The 19,160-nt window shown below is 40.6% G+C and overlaps 1 protein-coding gene across 1 annotated transcript in view; it reads right to left on the bottom strand.

Annotated features, from left to right (window-relative positions):
• TRAF3IP1 (TRAF3 interacting protein 1) overlaps window positions 1-19,160 on the bottom strand; it is a 2,107,097-nt gene that overhangs the window by 1,938,534 nt on the left and 149,403 nt on the right. The window contains exon 2 of the mRNA XM_044075051.1: window positions 3,706-3,774. Coding sequence (XP_043930986.1) covers window positions 3,706-3,774 — 69 coding nt within the window. The remainder of the gene's footprint in view (window positions 1-3,705; window positions 3,775-19,160) is intronic.

The raw sequence follows: 19,160 nt of genomic DNA, 5'->3' as shown, positions 1-19,160 counted from the left end.
CCAAGGATGGGACCATGGAAGAGACCGGAGCCGAAATGTGAGGTATCGGCTCCGACGTGTCGACGGCCATGGCTCCAACAAGCTCCGACTCCGAACGCAGAGGAAGAGTCAGAGGAGGAATCGAAGATGGGGTGGGGATAGCCACTGTCTGTTGAGAGGGGCTATGAAGCATTTGGGCTACTGCCTGAGACTTAAAAAGTCTACTAACCACCCTCTCGAGGTCGTGGTCCGAGAGCTTGGAAGACTTGGAGGAATGGGTTTGATGACTCCGCTCCGAGAGTAAGGGAGACCTTGGAGCTGAGTGAACAGACTCCAAGGATGGAGATCTGGACCTCTTACAGCTGGCAGATGGCGCCACCACTATCGGCGCCGACTGTGTCCCGGAAACATCGGCTCAGGTTCGAGCCGATGTAGAAGCTTGAACCTGAGGAACATCGACTTCAGCCGGAGCCGATGAAGAAGACTGTGTCTTGGAAACTTCGGCTTCAGCCGGAGCCGATGAGACAGCAGTTCGAGAACCACCAATCGAAGGCTCTGAGCTCAGAGCAGACGGCTTAGATGGCTTCGAAGGCTTCCCCGACGAAGACTTGGTCGGGGAACCTTCAGGCTTTAACAAGCCCCTCAAAATCAATTTATTTCTGCGTTCCTGCAGGACTCTTGGGCTGAACGCATGACAGACCGAACAAGAGTCCTGCAGGTGCAGAGGGCCAAGGCAATAAACACAAGAAGTGTGACCGTCTGTCAGCGACATTTTCTGACAGCACGAGTCACACTTCTTGAAGCCTGAGACCCTGGTGTCTTTTGACATCTTAAGAACAGAAAACTAAACACACACACACACACACACAGACACCCTATTAAGTAAAGTCAGTCACACAAAAAAATTAAACTGACAAGGCAGAAAAAAGGCCCAAAGGCCAAACCCTATAACAAAGGGAATTAAAAAAAAGGTCTTAAAAGGGATTAAAAGGGGCCTAAAGGGGAATTAGCTATGAATGGGAAGCTAATGGGATGGTCGCTAACTAAACTTAAGAAAAACCCAGTCTAAAAATAGCAATTTTTTTAACAGAAAAACTTCTAACTTGAAGTGCCGGTAGTAAACGCACCTCGTAGCTGTAAGCGGCAAACGAGATCTGGGCAGTTAGCGCCTAGCATTATGGGATATAGGGTAGCCTCGAGCTGGTGTAAATAGCTCTCGAGCTTTAGTATAGGCCGAGTCGGAGCCGAAGGTCGGCTCCGGACCCATCCAGCAAGATTGAAGGCGAGATTGACAACTTAACATTCTAATTTTTAGATAAAAGTCACAGTGAATATAAAAATACCAAAAAAATTATTAAAAGGAACTAATGTTTCAAGAAAAAAAGCTTTTACAACCAATTATAATAATAATTTTAGAAACAGCAGCCTGGGGCCATCATGATATTGTCCTAGCAATTTACAAGACAGCAAAGATCAGAATAGGGACAACAGTACAGTGCATAATGGTGGCAAGGGAAGGTACCACACAGCATTGAAAAGTTTGGAATGATGAGCAGTCCTACTGTTTGTGGTTATGATGCATTTATGAGTTACTGAGGATGGGACCATTCCTATCTGATCTAACTTTCTACAGTGGAAAGTTTAGACAATAAAACCAGAAAATTATAATCCACATATAAAACATTCAGGAATAAGAAAATTCCAGCAAAACCAAATAACAGGAACAGTGGGGGAAAAATAAAATATCTAAATGTTCTCACAAGAAGAAATAACTAACTGGGTTCTGGCAGCAAATGACCTCAAAAATACAGTGTTTCATTAGTATACATATGAAATTGTTTCCACTGTGAAGTATTCTGACAGTGCTTTTTTCACAGATCTGTTGAACTATAACAGAAAGTGACTATTTCTACTGTACAAGCATGGACTCTACTATACAAGCTAATGCCAAAATTGCAACATTTCTCATATTTTGAAGGCATGAGTGATATAAAGGTAACTAGACAGTTATTGTTGTTGCTGTTGTGTCTTTCGGCTTTTCCCGGTTAGGGGTCGCCACAGCGGAACTCCGGTCTGCTAATGATTGGCAGTAGATTTTTACGTGCCGAGTTGCCAGCTCTGACGCACAACCTTCAACGAAGGTATGCCCACTCATGCATGTCTCCACGCAGAAGACACTCTAGCTGAGAATCGAACCGGACAGCGTCTTACTGTGAGGTGACAACGCTACCGCACCACCACTGCAGTTTTTATCTTAAAGTGATTTGTCCCACTTTTTTAAGTGCTCTGATCTTGTTTTGCATGAACTGTGATAGCAGTGTTACTTACCACAGTGGTAACTGTTATGTGTGCTTTCTTTGGTGGCATTATTTATTTCCTAGTCAAAACTGTCAAGACAGAGCTTATGGTGCCATTCTGAAACGTATTTTTCTATGAAAGTCCACTCCCCACTCCTGCATGATGTCACATGCTACAATAGAGCTGGAAATTTTGAAGCATGGCAGGCTTTTTTTCAGAGACCTGCTTTTATTTTTTTTCCTGGGCTTCAGCTGTTAAATGCATTCACATTCAGTTTTGTAATCTAGCCAGTATTGAACTGGGTGTTTTACTATTTTACATGGCACTACTTTTCATGGAGTTACGGTCAAGTTTCTGTGATGTGAAATAGGTTGCTTCTGTATGTTGTACTGCCAGTACTCTCATGCTTGTTGCAGTTCGATTTTAGAAATGCCATGGGTTTTGTTTCTGTGGAAACAGTCATTTATGTACTGTTTTCAGGCATTTAAGCCAAGACACAATTTTAGTTGTGCTGTGCATACCTCTCAACTATCCAGAATACTGCAGTGTCCCTGACTGAGTTTTCACACATACACACATGGAACTTTAACACAATTATCTCTTCATACTTCATACCTGTGTACATCATAATTACCTTCTTGATCTATTTCCAGCACTATCATCATTCCACCGACTTTCTATCATCCTCCAAACAGTTTTAGGAATTCCCTCATAAATGTCCTACAGCTTCATACTACATTTTCTTCAGGAAAAAAAAAAAGCAGTTCCATTACATAGAGAAGAATTTAAATAATGTACCAAATTTCACTGTGTATGTGTGTGTGGTGCACACGTATTTGTGACCACAGAATGAAAAGGAATGCCATCACTGGTTTAAAAATATATATATTTCATTTAGTAATTAGCAGGAAAAAATTCATTATATCCTAGCAGAAATCACAGTATTCATGATTTCCCAAACACCTTTCACTACATTGTGGAAGAGGCCACAAAGTTTCCACAGTCATCAAAAAATCAACATCAATATCACTGTCCTCTGAACTTTCTGCAGAACTCAAGTAAGGGTCATCCTTATAAGGATTTACAAGTTAGAACTCCAACATCAGAAGTTAAACCAACAGCTTGGACATCACTGCTATTGCTAGAAAACTCACTCCACTCCTAAGATTTGCTTTCACACATTGACAGACCAACCTTAGTGGAATCTCTTACATGAAATCAAAGGTTAGCAGGCATTTCACAGAGAACTATAAGGAGATGGATCATACAATAAACAAAGACAAAAAAAAGGAAAAAATAATCACAAACCATGAAACGATTATGGCAAAAACCACAGGAGGAGACATTACAACACTAAAGAACCCAAAAAAGTTAGAATAGAGACAAATCACTTTAAAAGAACCTTTAAATTACTTTTTAGCCACCTACCTTAACATTCTCAGAGTTCAACTCTGAACTGGTATACAAGCCCTTCAGGAAACCTGTCGTTCTTATAACCTGTTAACAAAATATGAACACACATTTTAATACTAATCACTAAATCCAAGCACTTCATTTACAATTCCTATTCCAACAATTATGTAAATGGATCACTTCTACCTTATGAATAACTGTAGAATCTAAACATACATGAACAGACCCAATCACATGCAAAGGAGTTTAAATGGGAAAGCTTTGGTATGAGCACATGTGTGTATGCATGCATTCTATTATAAACACGTATACATCCAACACTAATAATTAACATTAATAATTAAAATGTTTATTAGACAAAGTGTAGATATTTTAGTAATCATCCTATCTGAATCATCAAACATTTATGACCATTCAACCCATAATAACAGTTAAGAAACTTCATATTTACACTAAAATAGAGAAAGCTTCAAAACACACAGCTTCCTTAAAAAAAAAAAAAACTAAAGTCTCCAGAAATGAAATTCATTAAATACAAAATTAAATATATAAATAAAATAATAAAACACACAACTAACTATCTGGAAAGTACAGTTGTATAAACTTAACATAACAGTAAATGTTTGAATAGATTACTGCTACAGTAGCTTAAGCTATATGGGTCATATCCGGTCAAGGATAGGACACCCCGTGAGCTTCTGAAGCTTTAGGACACCTTCCACATGCCCTAACCAATGAATGCCTTACGCGGAGTGGTATAAAATCATTGATTAAGCTATTAAACCTTCAGAGCTTTTTTGTACCAGAGTAAGGGAGACTAGAGCCCTGCCAGCTAAGTTATATGCCAAGAGAAAGGAAAAGGGAAAATTATCCACACCCAGAAATAAAACATAATAAAACAAGGGGGAATGGTGGAGGGGAAGGTGTTCCTACTGCAACAGTGATCTATTTGAACATCTACTATTATGGTAAGCTTACTTACACAACTATACAATGTTCATCATGCAATCACTACTGTTGCAGTGGCCTAAGGTATATGTATCGAATACCACAGCTTAAAGAAAAGGAAGGAAGAAAAACAATCACAGTCCAGAAGCCCCTGGAGAATAGTCAAAGCAAAGCCTCCTCTGAAACTGGAGAAAGAATCTAATTTGTAGTGCTTAGTAGAGGTGTGCTAAGATGACCAAGCTGCTCCTTCTGGTATATTTTTAGGGTCAAAAATAAAAAACAGGATCACAGTATCTGGTGGAAATCAACACTTTTATTCAAACACAACCTCAAGTAACTGGTTTTGTCTGTTCTGATTCAAACATAACATTTCTCCATTTTAAAATAAAATAGTCCATCACATGATTTACTAAAAATGACATCATACATTACATGTTATGCTAAAAAAATAACAGAGTCAAAAAATACTCATTAACCAACTACCATTAATATTTTAGTAGTGAAGGGACAGTTAATGATTAGTAACCTAACTAAAAGTAATAGTGATTTTTTTGGAGGAAGCCAGTCACTTTTGTAGAAAAATGGGGTTACTTGAGGTTGTGTTTGAATAAAAGTGTGGGTTTCCAGCAGATACCGCCATCTTATTTTTTATTTTTGAATTAGTTGTTTGCCATTTGCTGCTTTGGAGAGAGAGATTTTTAGAGTCAAACACTTTCTAAAAAGCCACAGAAGTAGTCACAGCCCTAGTAGAGTGGGTCAAAACTTGCCAGAAGTGTTTTATTATAATGAAAAAGTACAAAAAGCAATAGCATGAGACAACCATTTACAAATGTTTCCATTTAAACCTGATTGTCCAACTCTACAGGACATAAACAGATGATTAGACTTCCTGAAGGCTTTTCCCCTGTAAATGAAGTATCTGAGTTGCAAGTGCATATCCCGAGACTGGAGAATTCTCTGTCTCCCCTATTTTCTAAGTCTGGATAGAAATCAGGGAGATGAACAGCCAGGTCAATAAAATCTCTGAAACTACTTCAGGTATAAAGGAAGGATATGTTCTCAAAGTTATCCTATCTTTGTGAAATATGAGATATGATTGAATCACCATAAGAGTTTGTAACACAGATACTCTTCTTGCAGAAGTCAGAACAATGAGTAAAGTACAGTTCTGTATGTAAACTTAACCTAACAGTAGATGTTCAAATGATCACTGCTGCAGTAGCCTTAAGTATACGAGTTATATGCTGCACAGGATGTAACCACTGCAGTGCATGTAGGGATGTAGAAAATCAATAGTTTGGGTGCCAGACTCTTCAGAGCTGTCATGCCAACTGAAAGAGGATAATATATGTAAATATATATATATTTACACACACACACACACACACACACACACACACACACACACACACACACACACACACCAATATAAGAGGGATGGTGGGAGGGATGGGCTACTGCAGCAGTAATCATTTGAACATATATTGTTATGGCAAGTTTACTTACACAACTGTATTATATTCAGCATTTGATCATAGCTGCAGTAACCTTAGCTATATGGGTAGACTGATACACCTTACAATGACTGAGAGGAGAAAGGATGAGGGTCCAGGAGCCCCTGGAGAATGGCACTAGCAAAGTTTGCTCTAGACATGGAAAAGGAATCCAGTAAATTATATTGCTTTGTAACTGTGCAGTGGAACAATATGCTGCTTCTAGATTGCTTCTGGAGTCGACTCTCTTTCCAAAAAGACACAGTTGAAGCCAAGACCCTGGTAGGGTGTCCCTTGACCCTGCATGGAATTGATTTACTGTGATGGGTATAACAAAAGGGGATAGTATGCAACAACCATTTGGAGATAGTCGGCTATGGCATAGCTTGTTCATTTTTCTAACCCTCACAAGAAATGAATAACTGATCAGAGTTTCTGAAAGTATTTAGTTCTTTCATTCTCTGTGGCCTGGGCCAGAAAAAAAGTCACTACAATGATCTTTGGAGAGTCATTCAGAATGACCCTGGATATTAGAGGAAAGGGTGGAAAGGCATAGAGGAACACCCCATTCCAAGGTAATGAAAATGCATCTTTTTTCCAAGCCTTTCTGGAGGAAAGTTTTGCCAGTTGTTTGTTTTGAATGGAGGTGAAAAGATGTACTCAAGGTGTTACCCACAAATGGATTAAATCTGGAAGACTCCCTGACTGAATTTTCATTTGGGAGGGTCTGTCCTTGTCCTGCTCATCTTTTCTGCCTGCCATACCATTTTGCTATGATGAGATGTAATATGCCTGTGGGGCAAGATTGTGCTAAATTGCTGTATCTCAGGCTACCATGACTAATCTGCATAGAAGGTACCTCCCAACTCTAAATTCTGATAAAATTAACACTGAATTTTACCCAGACAATACATTTTCACATAAAATTAGCTCCCAAATACTTCAGTGCTAAAAACACCATCCCTGACAGGAAATTTCTAATGTTTGAAACAATATCTCTTTTCTTAAATGGGGAAATACCACTTAAAACCCTAATTTAAAAAAATAAAACTTTTTTTTCTTAAAAGGGGCAATAAATCTGTTTGTAAGGGTTCCCCACTGGGGACTTGCCTGCCAGAAACAAAGCTAAAAGCCAACTGCTGTTCCTGTGAAGCCCTTGAGCTGCTTCCTCATAAGACAACAAGAAAATAAGAAGAAAGTTAAACTCTGACTGCTGATTTCTCTTCACAGAACTGTCGAATCAGCAGTCAAGAATGAAGGTATAGGAGAGAGTCAAAGCTTTTGGAAGTTGGCTGGTTGTTGTTTCCTGGGCAGAATGCAACCCATGTATAGCCTGAAGGTTACTGCAGCAGTGGAAATGACCAGAACTCTTTCTCATCAACAGCATAAAGGATAAAAGCTACAGTGACCATCTCAAAGCCCTGTCCCTCTTCTTATCTTACAGGCTACCAAAGACAACCTCTGTGTCACTTACACAGCCTCAACCAACTCCATCCCTTCAGACATATTGCATATTCTCAAATCAAATCATTTAATCAAATCAAATCAAATCAAATCATCAAATAAACATCCACTGAGGACATCTTAATCTCTTCTGCATCATAAATACAACATGTTGAAGGGACACATATGTTATCACAGAGAAAGCACATTTCTCTAAGTTGCACTTACCATAACAGCAGATATTTGAATTCCTCACTGGTGCAGTAGCCTTTTGGGTATAAGGGTTGTATCCTACCTAGGATACAACAACAGGCCATTGTCACAAAGTTCTAGCTCCCTTCCATATCTTCACTCTGACAGCTGATTGGTCAGCCCACTGGTGGGAAATCAGCAGTCAGGGAGAAGAAATCTTAGGACCTTCCTGCGCACAAAGAGAGAAAGAACTTACTCATCCTGAACCTGTAAAATATAACAGAAAACCAAAAACTTTACATCTCAACAACTACATACAAAAGAAGGGGTGGTGGTGACAGGTGGGGGAAGCTGCTGCAGTAGTGGAGGAATTTAAATATCTACTTTTTATGTTCATCATTATCATACTGCACTAGCCTATTGGCTATATGGGTTGATTACCAAAGCCTGTCCAACTTGTGAGGAGGAAGGATAAGAACCCAGGTGCTCCCGGTGAATGGTCTTAGACCTGGAAAAGGAATCCAGTTTACAATGCTTTGTAAGATTATGTACAGAGGACCAAGGTCCTCCTAGAGTCCACTTCTGCCAATATAACAAAGTAGATGCCAGGTCTCTAGTAGAATGTGCCTTGATACTGCCTAGAACTGATTTACTATGGTGGGAATAACAAATGGTAATAGCAGAGGACAATGATCTAGAAATAGTCTGGTTTGACATGTGTTGTCCCTCCATTGTCACACCATAAGAAATAAACAGCTGATCAGCTTTTCTAAAGGACTTGGGTAGCTCATGTACTATCTTGACAGAACAATGTATGCCCAGAGTATGTATAATCTTTTCTCCCTGGTTCTAAGAATCTGGAAAAAACACACAGAGCGATTAATATTGTGATTCAAAGTAAACTCTGAAAACAACTATGAGCATAAATGAGGGATTTGTTCTTAATGAGACCCTATCTCTGTGGAAGTCCAAGCAGGGTTTACCCACCATGAGAGAATACAACTCATATTAAAGTTTCAAGTACAAAGTTAAGATCCCAGGAAGGAGGCACCTGTTTTTTATAGGAGGCTCAAGATATAAAATCCCCTTCAGAAACTGTTCTATCAAACACAGAGAAACAGGGATGAAAAATCAGATTCCCTGAATCAGCTTATCTTTCTCATCACACTTTTTTGATAATTTCTGCAGCAGAAAGTCTGAAAAACTAGATCTCTAACCAAGGTAAAATTCAAAATGTCATTCTTGACATCATCTGGGAGGTTCTTAAAACACAGCCTGGCAAACCTCCTCAAAACAGCTCCAATGGCAATAGCCCCTGGAAGTGGCATTCACAGAGTCATAAGCACATTTCAGACGATAAGCAGTGACATGGGAAACAGTAGAAACCAAGTTAAACAAAGCACACTTCTCTTCACAAGAAGAAAAAAGAAGTTATGTACTTACCATAACGTTCCATGTTTGTAGTCCATCTCGCCTATATTCTTGCTGGATGGGTTCAGAGCAGATATTCGGCTCTGACTCTGCCTATAATAAAACTCAAGAGCTTTTTACTGGCTCGAGGCTAGCCCCTATCCCATGGTGCCTCACAGCAATTCCCCAGATCTAGTTTGCAAGAAAGTAATAAATACCTATCAGGTAATAATAATAAGAAAGAAGTTGTAAAATATAGGAAGGGATTAGAAACATAATCCATTCCAGGTGGACAATAAAGGGCAAAGTCAGGCAGCCCCCAAAAAAGGTCCACTAGATCCCCCAGAAACGGAAAGGGGGTTGGAGGGAGGGACGCAAGAATGTAGGCGAGATGGACTATAAACATGGAACGTTATAGTATGTACATAACTTCTTTATGTTATGTAGCCCTATCTCGCCATAATTCTTGCTGGATGGGACAGCGTCCCTAGCACCTTTATCCTGGGTGGCTCAAGCAAAGAGACTCTTCAGCACAGTGGACCCAAAGGATGGTGGAGGCTAAATCCAATTTGTAATGAGTGACAAACGTATGTGGTCTTGCCCAAGTAGCTGCTGCACAAATAGTATCAATTGGGAGCCTAGACCTAAAGGCGCATGAAGTAGCTACAGCCATAGTAGAGTGACCTTTAGCTTTTAACGGTAATTGTCTACCAGCTTGTTGATAAGCAAAGAATATGCAATCCAAAAGCCATTTTGAAAGAGTAAGTTTTGAAACAGGTAAAACTTTTCTTTTGTCAGAAAATGAAACAAAAAGTTGATCAGATTTCCTGAATTCTTTGGTCCTGTGTATACAGAATCTGAGTATCCTGTGGACATCTAGCTGGTGACGTCTATACTCTGATTTATTACAGTGGTTTGGAAAAAACACAGGTAGCTCATTGGTAGTATTCAGGTTGTGTTCTGAGCATTCCTTAGGGAGAAAGGAAGAGTTTGTCCTAAGAGAGACTCGATCCTTGTGAAAGATAATGTAAGGAGATTGAATAGTTAGGGCTTGAAGTTTCAAGACTCTCCTAGCTGATGTTATAGCTACCAAGAACAGGGTTTTCCATGATAACAATTTTAAGTCTGACAACGAGGATGGTGCAGACATCAAAGATGAGAGGACTAAATTTAAGTCCCAGGGTTCTAAAAGTTGTTTTATTGGGGGCCCAAGAAGAAGAACTCCTTTTAAGAAGGTTTTACAGAGGGAGTGTTGCATGACTGGATTTCCCATGAAACCAAAATGGAAATTGGAAATGGCAGCTAACTGAACTGTAGCGGCTGCCGCTCCTTCATGAAAAATTGTTGTTAGGAAGCATAAAATGGATTCTAAAGGAGCTGTATATGGATCTAAGCCCCGGTTTGTAGCCCAAAAAGAAAACCTTTTCCATTTGCTAGAATATAGTTTCTGAGTGGAAGGTTTATGGGATGAAATTAGGATGCGTTTGACCGTTGCAGATAAGGGAATGCACCTGGCTATACGTGGAATTGGAGCAGCCATGCTGTCAATTTGAGGGTGTGGGTGGAGGGGTGGAACTGTCCCGATTGATGAATCAAGATATCTGGAGATGGATCCAGAATCCATGGTTCCTCCAAAAGGTAGGGCCACAGGAAAGGAAACCAAACTTGTCGAGGCCAGTAAGAAGCAATGAGGATCAAGGAGCTCCTCAACTGTCTTGCTTTCTGTATTACTTTGGGTATGAGTGGAAAGGGAGGAAAGGCACAGAGAAAGTCCCGGGGGCCAATCGTGAACTAGAGCATCCCTGGGTGACATCCCCAGATGGGGAATGAGGGCAAAATAGATTGCAGCAAGGCTGGCCCCATTTGTAAGAGATCTCTTTCGCAACTATTAGATTCAGGGACCACTCGTGAGGCATCAGAATTGCTCGGCTGAGTTTGTCCGCTATTACGTTGGATTTCCCCAGGATATGCATTGCTATCAGGAAGCGTTGAGTATCCATCACCCATTTCCAAACTCTTAAGGCCTCTCTGCAAAGCGGGTAAGACTTGGTTCCCCTTTGTTTGTTTATGTACCACACAACAGACATGTTGTCCGACTGAATCGCAATCGTTCCACTAGGAAGGGAGCTGTGAAGTGCTTGCAACGCACATAGCACCGCTCTCATCTCCAGGACATTGATGTGTAAGTAGTTCTCATGGTTTTGACAAGTACCTTGGACTGTCTTTCCCAGATAATCCCCCCTCCCACCCTATCTGGGAAGCGTCCATGGTCAAAACTGCTTTCTCTTGGGGAGGAACAAGTGGACGACCTATGGCAAGTTGTTTCGTGTGTAACCACCATGTCAGTTCCCTTTTACATGCGTTTGTTATTAATATCTGGTGAGATAATGGAAGGTCTTTCATCAACCATTGTGCAAACAGCATCCATTGGAGAATCCTCATATGTAGACAAACAAGAGGAACTAATAAGATGTCGGAAGCCATAGTCCCTAGGACATGAAGTACTACTCTGGCCTGGACTCTTTTGTTTGTTTAATAAGGATCTGATCTGACTGCGTAGAGATTCCACTCTTTCCTGTGTTAGCTTTACTGACATGGTGGTTGTGTCTATTTCTGAGCCTAGACATACAATATGCTGCGAGGGAGATAAGACTGACTTTTGCAAGTTGACAGTGATGCCTAGGCTGGCGCACAAGGACAGAGTCTCGTCCCTGGTTGTTATGAGTTGATGCTTGGTGGTAGCAGTGAGGAGCCAGTCGTCTAGGTACGGAAACACCTGGAATCCTTGACGTCTCAGGTGAGCCGTTACCACTGCCATGCATTTGGTAAACACTCTGGGGGCTGTAGTGAGACCGAAGGGCAGTGTTCTGAACTGAAAATGGCTGTCTCCCAGCCAGAAGCGTAAGTGTCTCCTGGAGCTCCTGTCCATTTTGATGTGGTAGTAAGCATCCTGGAGATTGATTGAGCACATCCAGTTGTCTTTGCCGATAAAGAGAAATATCGACTGCCCAGTGACCATTCGGAACTTTGATTTTCTTATATGCTTGTTGAGCCTGCTGAGATCTAGAAATGATCTCCAGTCCCGTGTCCTTTTTGGAACTAAAAAGAATCGAGAGTAAGTTCCGGATCCTACTTGCTCTGCGGGGACTTCTTGGATGATTCTTTTTTGTAGCAACGAAATGACCTCTGATGTTGCATGGGTGGTACGTCTGGAAGAGACCGGTTTGTTGGGGGTTTGGAAATAAAGGGAATCAGGTAACCTCTGGATATTACTGTGTGTACCCAATGATCTTGAGTGATAGTTAGCCAGGCGCTTGGGTACAGCGATATACGACCTCCGACTGCCTCCAGAGACGGACAGTTGGGCAACCCCTCAGGGTCGATGGAAAGGATGATCAGAGAAAGCTTCTCTGTCTCCCTGATGTTGCGGACCTCCTCTGCCGCAAAGGTGGTGTCTTCCATTATATCCTCCCCCTCTGCCCCTGGGGGAGGGTTGACCTTGTGCCTGAGGAAAACCTTTCTGGGATTTGCGGAACCACATTTTCCCTCTTGTATCACCCGTGGGATAGGGTCTGGATGGGAGAGAGAAACAGACTCCAATGGCAGATAAGGTTTTTCCTTCCTGCTTGCACTTAGTCAAAGTCTCTTTCACTTGGGGTCCAAAAAGAGATGAACCATCAAAGGGAACGTTAGTGAAGAAAGACTTGAAGGATTCCGTAAAATTACAAAGCCACATCCATGAATGTCTCGAGGGCTATTCCTACTGCAGCTGCCCTGCTCGCTCCATCTGCCGCATATGAGATCAGTCTCATGGAGGCATTAGCTATGGAAGTAAGGGTGGAGAGCTGCGTGGAAACCTTGTCCATGGAACCCGGAGCTACTGAACCCTGGAGGGTATCTCCTAACTCTTTCAGGAGATCCCTCTGCAGATGAGTGAATTGAGTCAGATAATTCAGCGATCTTAGTGTAAATGCCGCCGAAGAAAAAGTACGCTTCCCGTACCTATCCATTGTCCTGGACTCCTTGTTAGGAGGATGGATATTAGAAGACGTCTCAGATAATTCCTTCTTGTTGGCCGCTGCTACCACCATAGCATCAAGTGGAACTCCCTTGCTAAGGAAAGACTTGTCCTCAGGTGCTGTCATAAATTTGTTTGGCCTCCTCGGGACAGCTTCCACTGAATCTGGAGAGGTCCATACTTTCCACGAAATGACCCCCAAAAGTTGGTCATAAGGTGGTGTCACCCAGGAGGTGGGAGGTCGGGAGCCAAAGGCCTCAAGACACACGGATTCATCCTCAGTAGGGTTACAGGTCTTCCAATCACCCCTCTGTCTAAGGATTTCTTGGATGTCAGAGAAGGAGACATCCTCAGAGGGAGATCTAGGGGACCCTTCTGATTCCTCTAAATCACTGTCTGATGTGACAGACTCAGGGGAGTCGACATGTTTCCTCTTACACAACCTCTTCTGAGGGAGCTCTCCAGCGGGATAATCTGGGGAGGTCTCGGAAGAGGGGGCGCCTCCAATCGGGGTTACTTGGGCCTCTGGTTCCCTACGCTGTGGGGGTGGCAGGGGGGGAGAGGTTGCTGCCTAATGCTGGTGGGACACAGGTTCCAAAGGAATGGCTTTGGCAGAGGATAAAGCCTTCTCTATAGCTTCAAAAGCCTTCCCCCCCACTCCGAAGAAGACTTCAGCTCCGAGGGGGCGGATGGTCGAATCACAGCAAGAGGGAATGACTCCGAAGCAGAAGTGGGAGCCGAGCTGAGTTGATCCGAAGCTCCAAGAGGGAGGGTCGGTTCCGAAGAGAACCCAGGGTGACTGTCCCCCTCGGAGTTGACATGAGAGTGTCGGCTCCCAGAACCCTAGGCTCCAAACTGAGCCATTGAGGATAGAGTAATTGGCTCAGAGGAAACAGGCTGAATACCCGGAGCTGAAGGGTCAAAGACAGAGGAACCTGATGTAATAGGATCTGAGAACGAAGCAGTCAGAGGAGGAACAGTGATCGGTATGGGGGACGGCTCTGAGACCTTTGGGTCTGGAGGGGTCAATTTTCTAGCTACAGCTGGATCCGAAAGCAACCTCTTCACCACCCTCTCAATGTCCTCATCTGATAGGGTCCTGGAGGATCTGGTGGAGACTGAAGGAGACCTCCTTCTCTCCAAAATAGGAAATACAGTCTCGATGTCTCGGAACCGATGGAACAGACTGTACTGAAGATGAAGCAGAGTCAGAACCAGAACTCCTTAGACTTTTTGGTCAGCTCCGAAGTCGGGGCCGATTATTTTCTCTTTGAAGATTTTGGAGCTGCCTGACCAAGTTCCAGCTGTTCCTGGAAGGAACTGGTCATAAGACTCCTGTCAATAAGCTTTCTCTTCCTTTCATTTAACACTCTTGTACTAAAAATGTGACAGAAGGTGCAAGGCTCCTGTTAATGGGCTTCGCCCAGACTATATATGCAACTGGTGTGGCTGTCTGTAAGAGACATTTTCTGTGCACACCTGTCGCATTTTTTGAAGGCCGAAGGCGATGATCCTTTTTATCCTTATCTTTATCTTTAGACATAGTTAAAGACTAAAAAGTAAAAGTGTAAGGAAGAAGAAAAGTTTTTTTTTTTTTTTTTTTTTTATATAACAGTCACACACACACACACACACACACAGGGAGGAAAGGCCCTCTAACTTAAACGGGCTGTACAGTCCTAAGGGGGGAATAGGGGTTGAAAACTTTCAAAAAACAGAAGCACAATACAGAAGAAACTATTAATATGTATATATGGCAGAAAAAGATGGTAGAAAAGGACTAAATAAGTAAAAAAATCGTTCTACTTAGCCAACGAGCCAGTAAGACACAACCTCGAAGCTTTCGCGACAAATGAGATCTGGGGAATTGCCATAAGGCATCATGGGATAGGGGCTAGCCTTGAGCCAGTAAAAAGCTCTCGAGCTTTAGTATAGGCCGAGTTGGAGCCGAATATTGGCTCCGAACCCATCCAGCAAGAATTACGGCAAGATAGGACTACATAACATATGATGATAAAAAAAGTAGATATATACTCACCAAAACGTTCCGTCTGTGTTGTCCATTTTCATTCTTCCTCAACAACTTGGTTCAGATCCAACCCTCAGATCCAACTTGGCCATTATTTTCAGCTTGTAGCGACTTGAAACTCTCGAGCTCCTGTCTTACCCACAATGCTCTAACATCATCAGATCTTGTTTGTTGGCCTACAGCATCAAGGGAAAAATTAGTACCCTTGCAATAGAAAAACATACCTGGAGCTCAAAGGAAGAAACAGTGGTTCTCTTATAAGGTCTCGTTCTTCCAGAAGCCATTAGTTTAAAGGTAGGGGGTTGGTGGGAGGGAAGTTGAGGAAGAATGAAAATAGACAACAGAGATGGAACGTTACGATGAGTACATAGCTTCTTTATCTGATGTTGTCAATTTTCATTCATTCCTCAACAACTGGGACAGAGTCCCTAGCTACTTGAAATCCTGGGTGGACTCTAAGAAAGGATATTCCTAAACACTGTTGAGTCAAAAGTTGCTCTTCCCTTCGAGACCAGATCCAATTTGTAATAAGTAATAAAAGTATGGAGGATTACCCCAAGTAGCAACCACATATATATCATCAGTGGAAGCCCTGGATAAAAATACTGATGATGTTGCCATGGACCTGGTTGAATGGACTCAGGTTTTGGTAAGGAAAGGCCTGATTTATTTTAGACAGAGGAAATACACTCAGTTAGCCATCTGGCTAAAGTTACTTTCCTAATCAGTTTACCTAAATTGGAATCTGCACAGGAGACAAATAATTAATATATTTTTTCTGAAATCCTTTGTTCAATACAAGTAAAAACATAATCTGGCTATAGAAGGAGTTCGAACCTAAAGCAACTACTCTATTATGAACAGCAACCATGTGTACAAGCTCCTTTACAAAATATAAGAAAGGGCACATCTAAATGTGGTAGATGTGTATGTTGTAGATATATCAACACAGACAAGACCTTCTTGCATCCTATAGATGGTTCCGAGCTTATGTTGAAAGCAACTGGCAACTGTTAACACAAAAAAATTTGTTTCTTTGGCAAAGTATGTTTTATGTAATGCCTACTATGTTAGAAAAACAAATCAGAAATTAAAACAGTGCATTAGTAGTCATACATCTGAGATCAATAGACAGACTGCAACCAATGCACTTTATAAACACACATCAAAAAATGGGCAGAACTACCCATTTAAGTTTTGTATATTAAATGTTTTACATGACAATCTATGAGAAGGTGACATCACTCACACCACTGAAATGGCTGAATATTACAAGATACTTTAATCGAGAGCTCATGTCCCTCCACGGTTAAATGGATATGTCACCATAAAACCTTTACTAAGACAGCTACGCAAAAGAGTATAGACATAAATATAGTTTAATATACTATATATATATATATATATATATATATATATATATATATATACACATCTATATATATATATATATATATATATATATATATATATATATATATACATCTCTCTCTCTCTCTATATATATATATATATATATATATATATAGTTATATATGTATGTAGAGAGAGAGAGAGAGAGAGAGTAATATGATACAAGATTTACACATTGTTTTAAGTGACTATTTTACTATGAATTCTTGCATCGTGTGACTTTCAACATGTGACAGATTTATCATGTGATTATCTTATCATGCAAGTACTTGAACTTTTTAAATGTTTTTTCGGTTTATAATATTTTTGATTTGCCTGAGGAAGTCTCGCTAGGCAAAAGTTTTTACCTGCAACATTAAAGGTTCAACATTAGCAGAACACCTTGGACTTGGTTGTTCTTCCAGCTTGACGTGTTTTCTTGTGATTATACTGTTTTTAGTGAAATACTGCAGGATTTACCAGTTTTTACTGACTGTTGCCTTCTTACTTTTCGTGATTTTATACTGTTGGTTACAGACATGTCAAGGGCTGGAACTATGCCTCCTAACAGTAATGTCCCTATTCGCTCTTTATTTACTTTATCTGAACTGGTGGACGTTCCTTTAAATTCACTACTTGGCACACTTGGGAATGAAGGTGAACAAACTGGACCTCACGTCACTCCAGATACAGATTCACTTGAGCAATTCAAAATGAAACTTAGGCATTTGAATACAACGGTTTTCACTTTAAGCAGCTACAATTTCAGCACCTGTGTTTTTCTACCTATCTGAAGCATAAAGTCATACCCTGCAGTGTATGGATTCTAAAGATGCTCACCTACTGTAATAAGTATCCAGACCTACTAAGGAGATGGCAACTTATCAATTTAAGTTGCTCATTTAGATATATGGAGTTAAATAATACTTCTTTTGAGCTAGTGGAGACAGTTTTATGCAGCGACATTCGGACACCCTATTATACAATTATATATATTTTTATAGATTGTTTTTAGGGTAGCAGGGTAGATTGTTTTTACAGCACAACAAACCACTCCCATGCCTGATAAAAAGTATATATATATTCAGAAAGCTTGTGAGGAAATTACTCTATTTTTCTTTTACTTGGATCGCTTGTCTGTGTACTTAATAAAGGATTTTCAACTGGAAACAGACTGCCTGCCTTGCTTGGATTACTTTTGAATACTTATTAATGCTGTACAATTATATATTTTCTATTATTATTTTTTGTTTTGTTTTGACTTAAAACAAGTTTAAGTTTAAGTTCACTACTTCTACTAGTATTGTCTGATCTGATTAATATACAGTGATTAACTAGAAATATATGGACTGAAAATCATCCACACGGAGAGGTTTCTTAAACTGTTTTGTAGATGATTTGTTCCTGATGTGGCAGGATGAAAAATGCTTGTTTGATGATTTTCTTGATTATACTTCTGAGACATCAACTTTTTTAAAGTTTAAAAAGAGTTGTTTTAGTAAGAAAATTGATTTCTTAGATGCGACTATTTTCAAAAATAATCGTGGCTGCATAGAAACAATGCTGTATAAGAAACCTGTAAAACGTAATTCAGATTTGCATAGAAGCATGCGTCCACACTTCATATTCACTAATGTCATACATGATCAAATGACCACAGCTACCAGACTGAACACCATGGACAATATGATGAACACCCAACTAGAAAATATGGTTACTGATTTCAGTAATAGAGGGTATGCCACCAAAATCAGTAGATATATTTGCAACGAGGCAAAGAACCAATGTGATTAATAGATTGCTTAATGTTGGATTCTGACACCACCTTACAAAGGAAGAAAGGATTTGTTCGTAAAACTACCCTATCCTTGTGAAATATCACATAAGGAGGTTTAGCAGACAATGTTTGAAGCTCTGACAGTCTTCTAGCAGATATGATGGCTACCAAAAATATAATTTTCCAGGTCAAAAACTTTAAGTCGCATTTTGCTACTGGTTCAAAGGGAGAGTGAATTAAGGCCTATAACACTAAATTTAAGTCCCATGGTGGAGTTGGATCATTGTAAGGATGTCTCAAAAGAAGGGTACCTTACAAAAAGGCCTTACAAAGTTTTGATGCAGCTAACAAGGAGTTTTCAACCTTAAATGAAAATTAGAGATGGCAGCTAGTTGTACTTAATAGCTATGGAACTGGCTTCTTCATGGAAATTTGTTGCTAAAAATTCATGGACACTACGCACCGGTCCTGAAAAAGGGTCAATATGCTTTTGTTGTGCCCAAAGGGCAAATCTGTTTCATTTACTTCTGTAATTTTTTTTGTGGAAGCTTTATGAGAAGACAAAAGTATTTGATGGACAGGGGAAGAGAGCAAATACTGTCTTGGCTATCAATGGAAGTAGAGAAACCATGCAATCCGTTTTAAGTTTGAGATATCCAGGTGAATCATGTCTGTTCGGTGAGACAGAAGGTCTGGAATTGGATCCAAAATTCAAGGAGGGTAGACTAGATGACGCCAAAGAAAGGGGAACCAAATTTGTCGAGGGCA

This window comes from Protopterus annectens, chromosome 6.part0 (assembly GCF_019279795.1).
Source record: "Protopterus annectens isolate FY-2018-M chromosome 6.part0, PAN1.0, whole genome shotgun sequence".
Lineage (NCBI taxonomy): Eukaryota > Metazoa > Chordata > Ceratodontiformes > Protopteridae > Protopterus > Protopterus annectens.
Note: the sequence above shows the minus strand (reverse complement) of the source record. Positions and strands in the feature narration are given on the sequence as shown.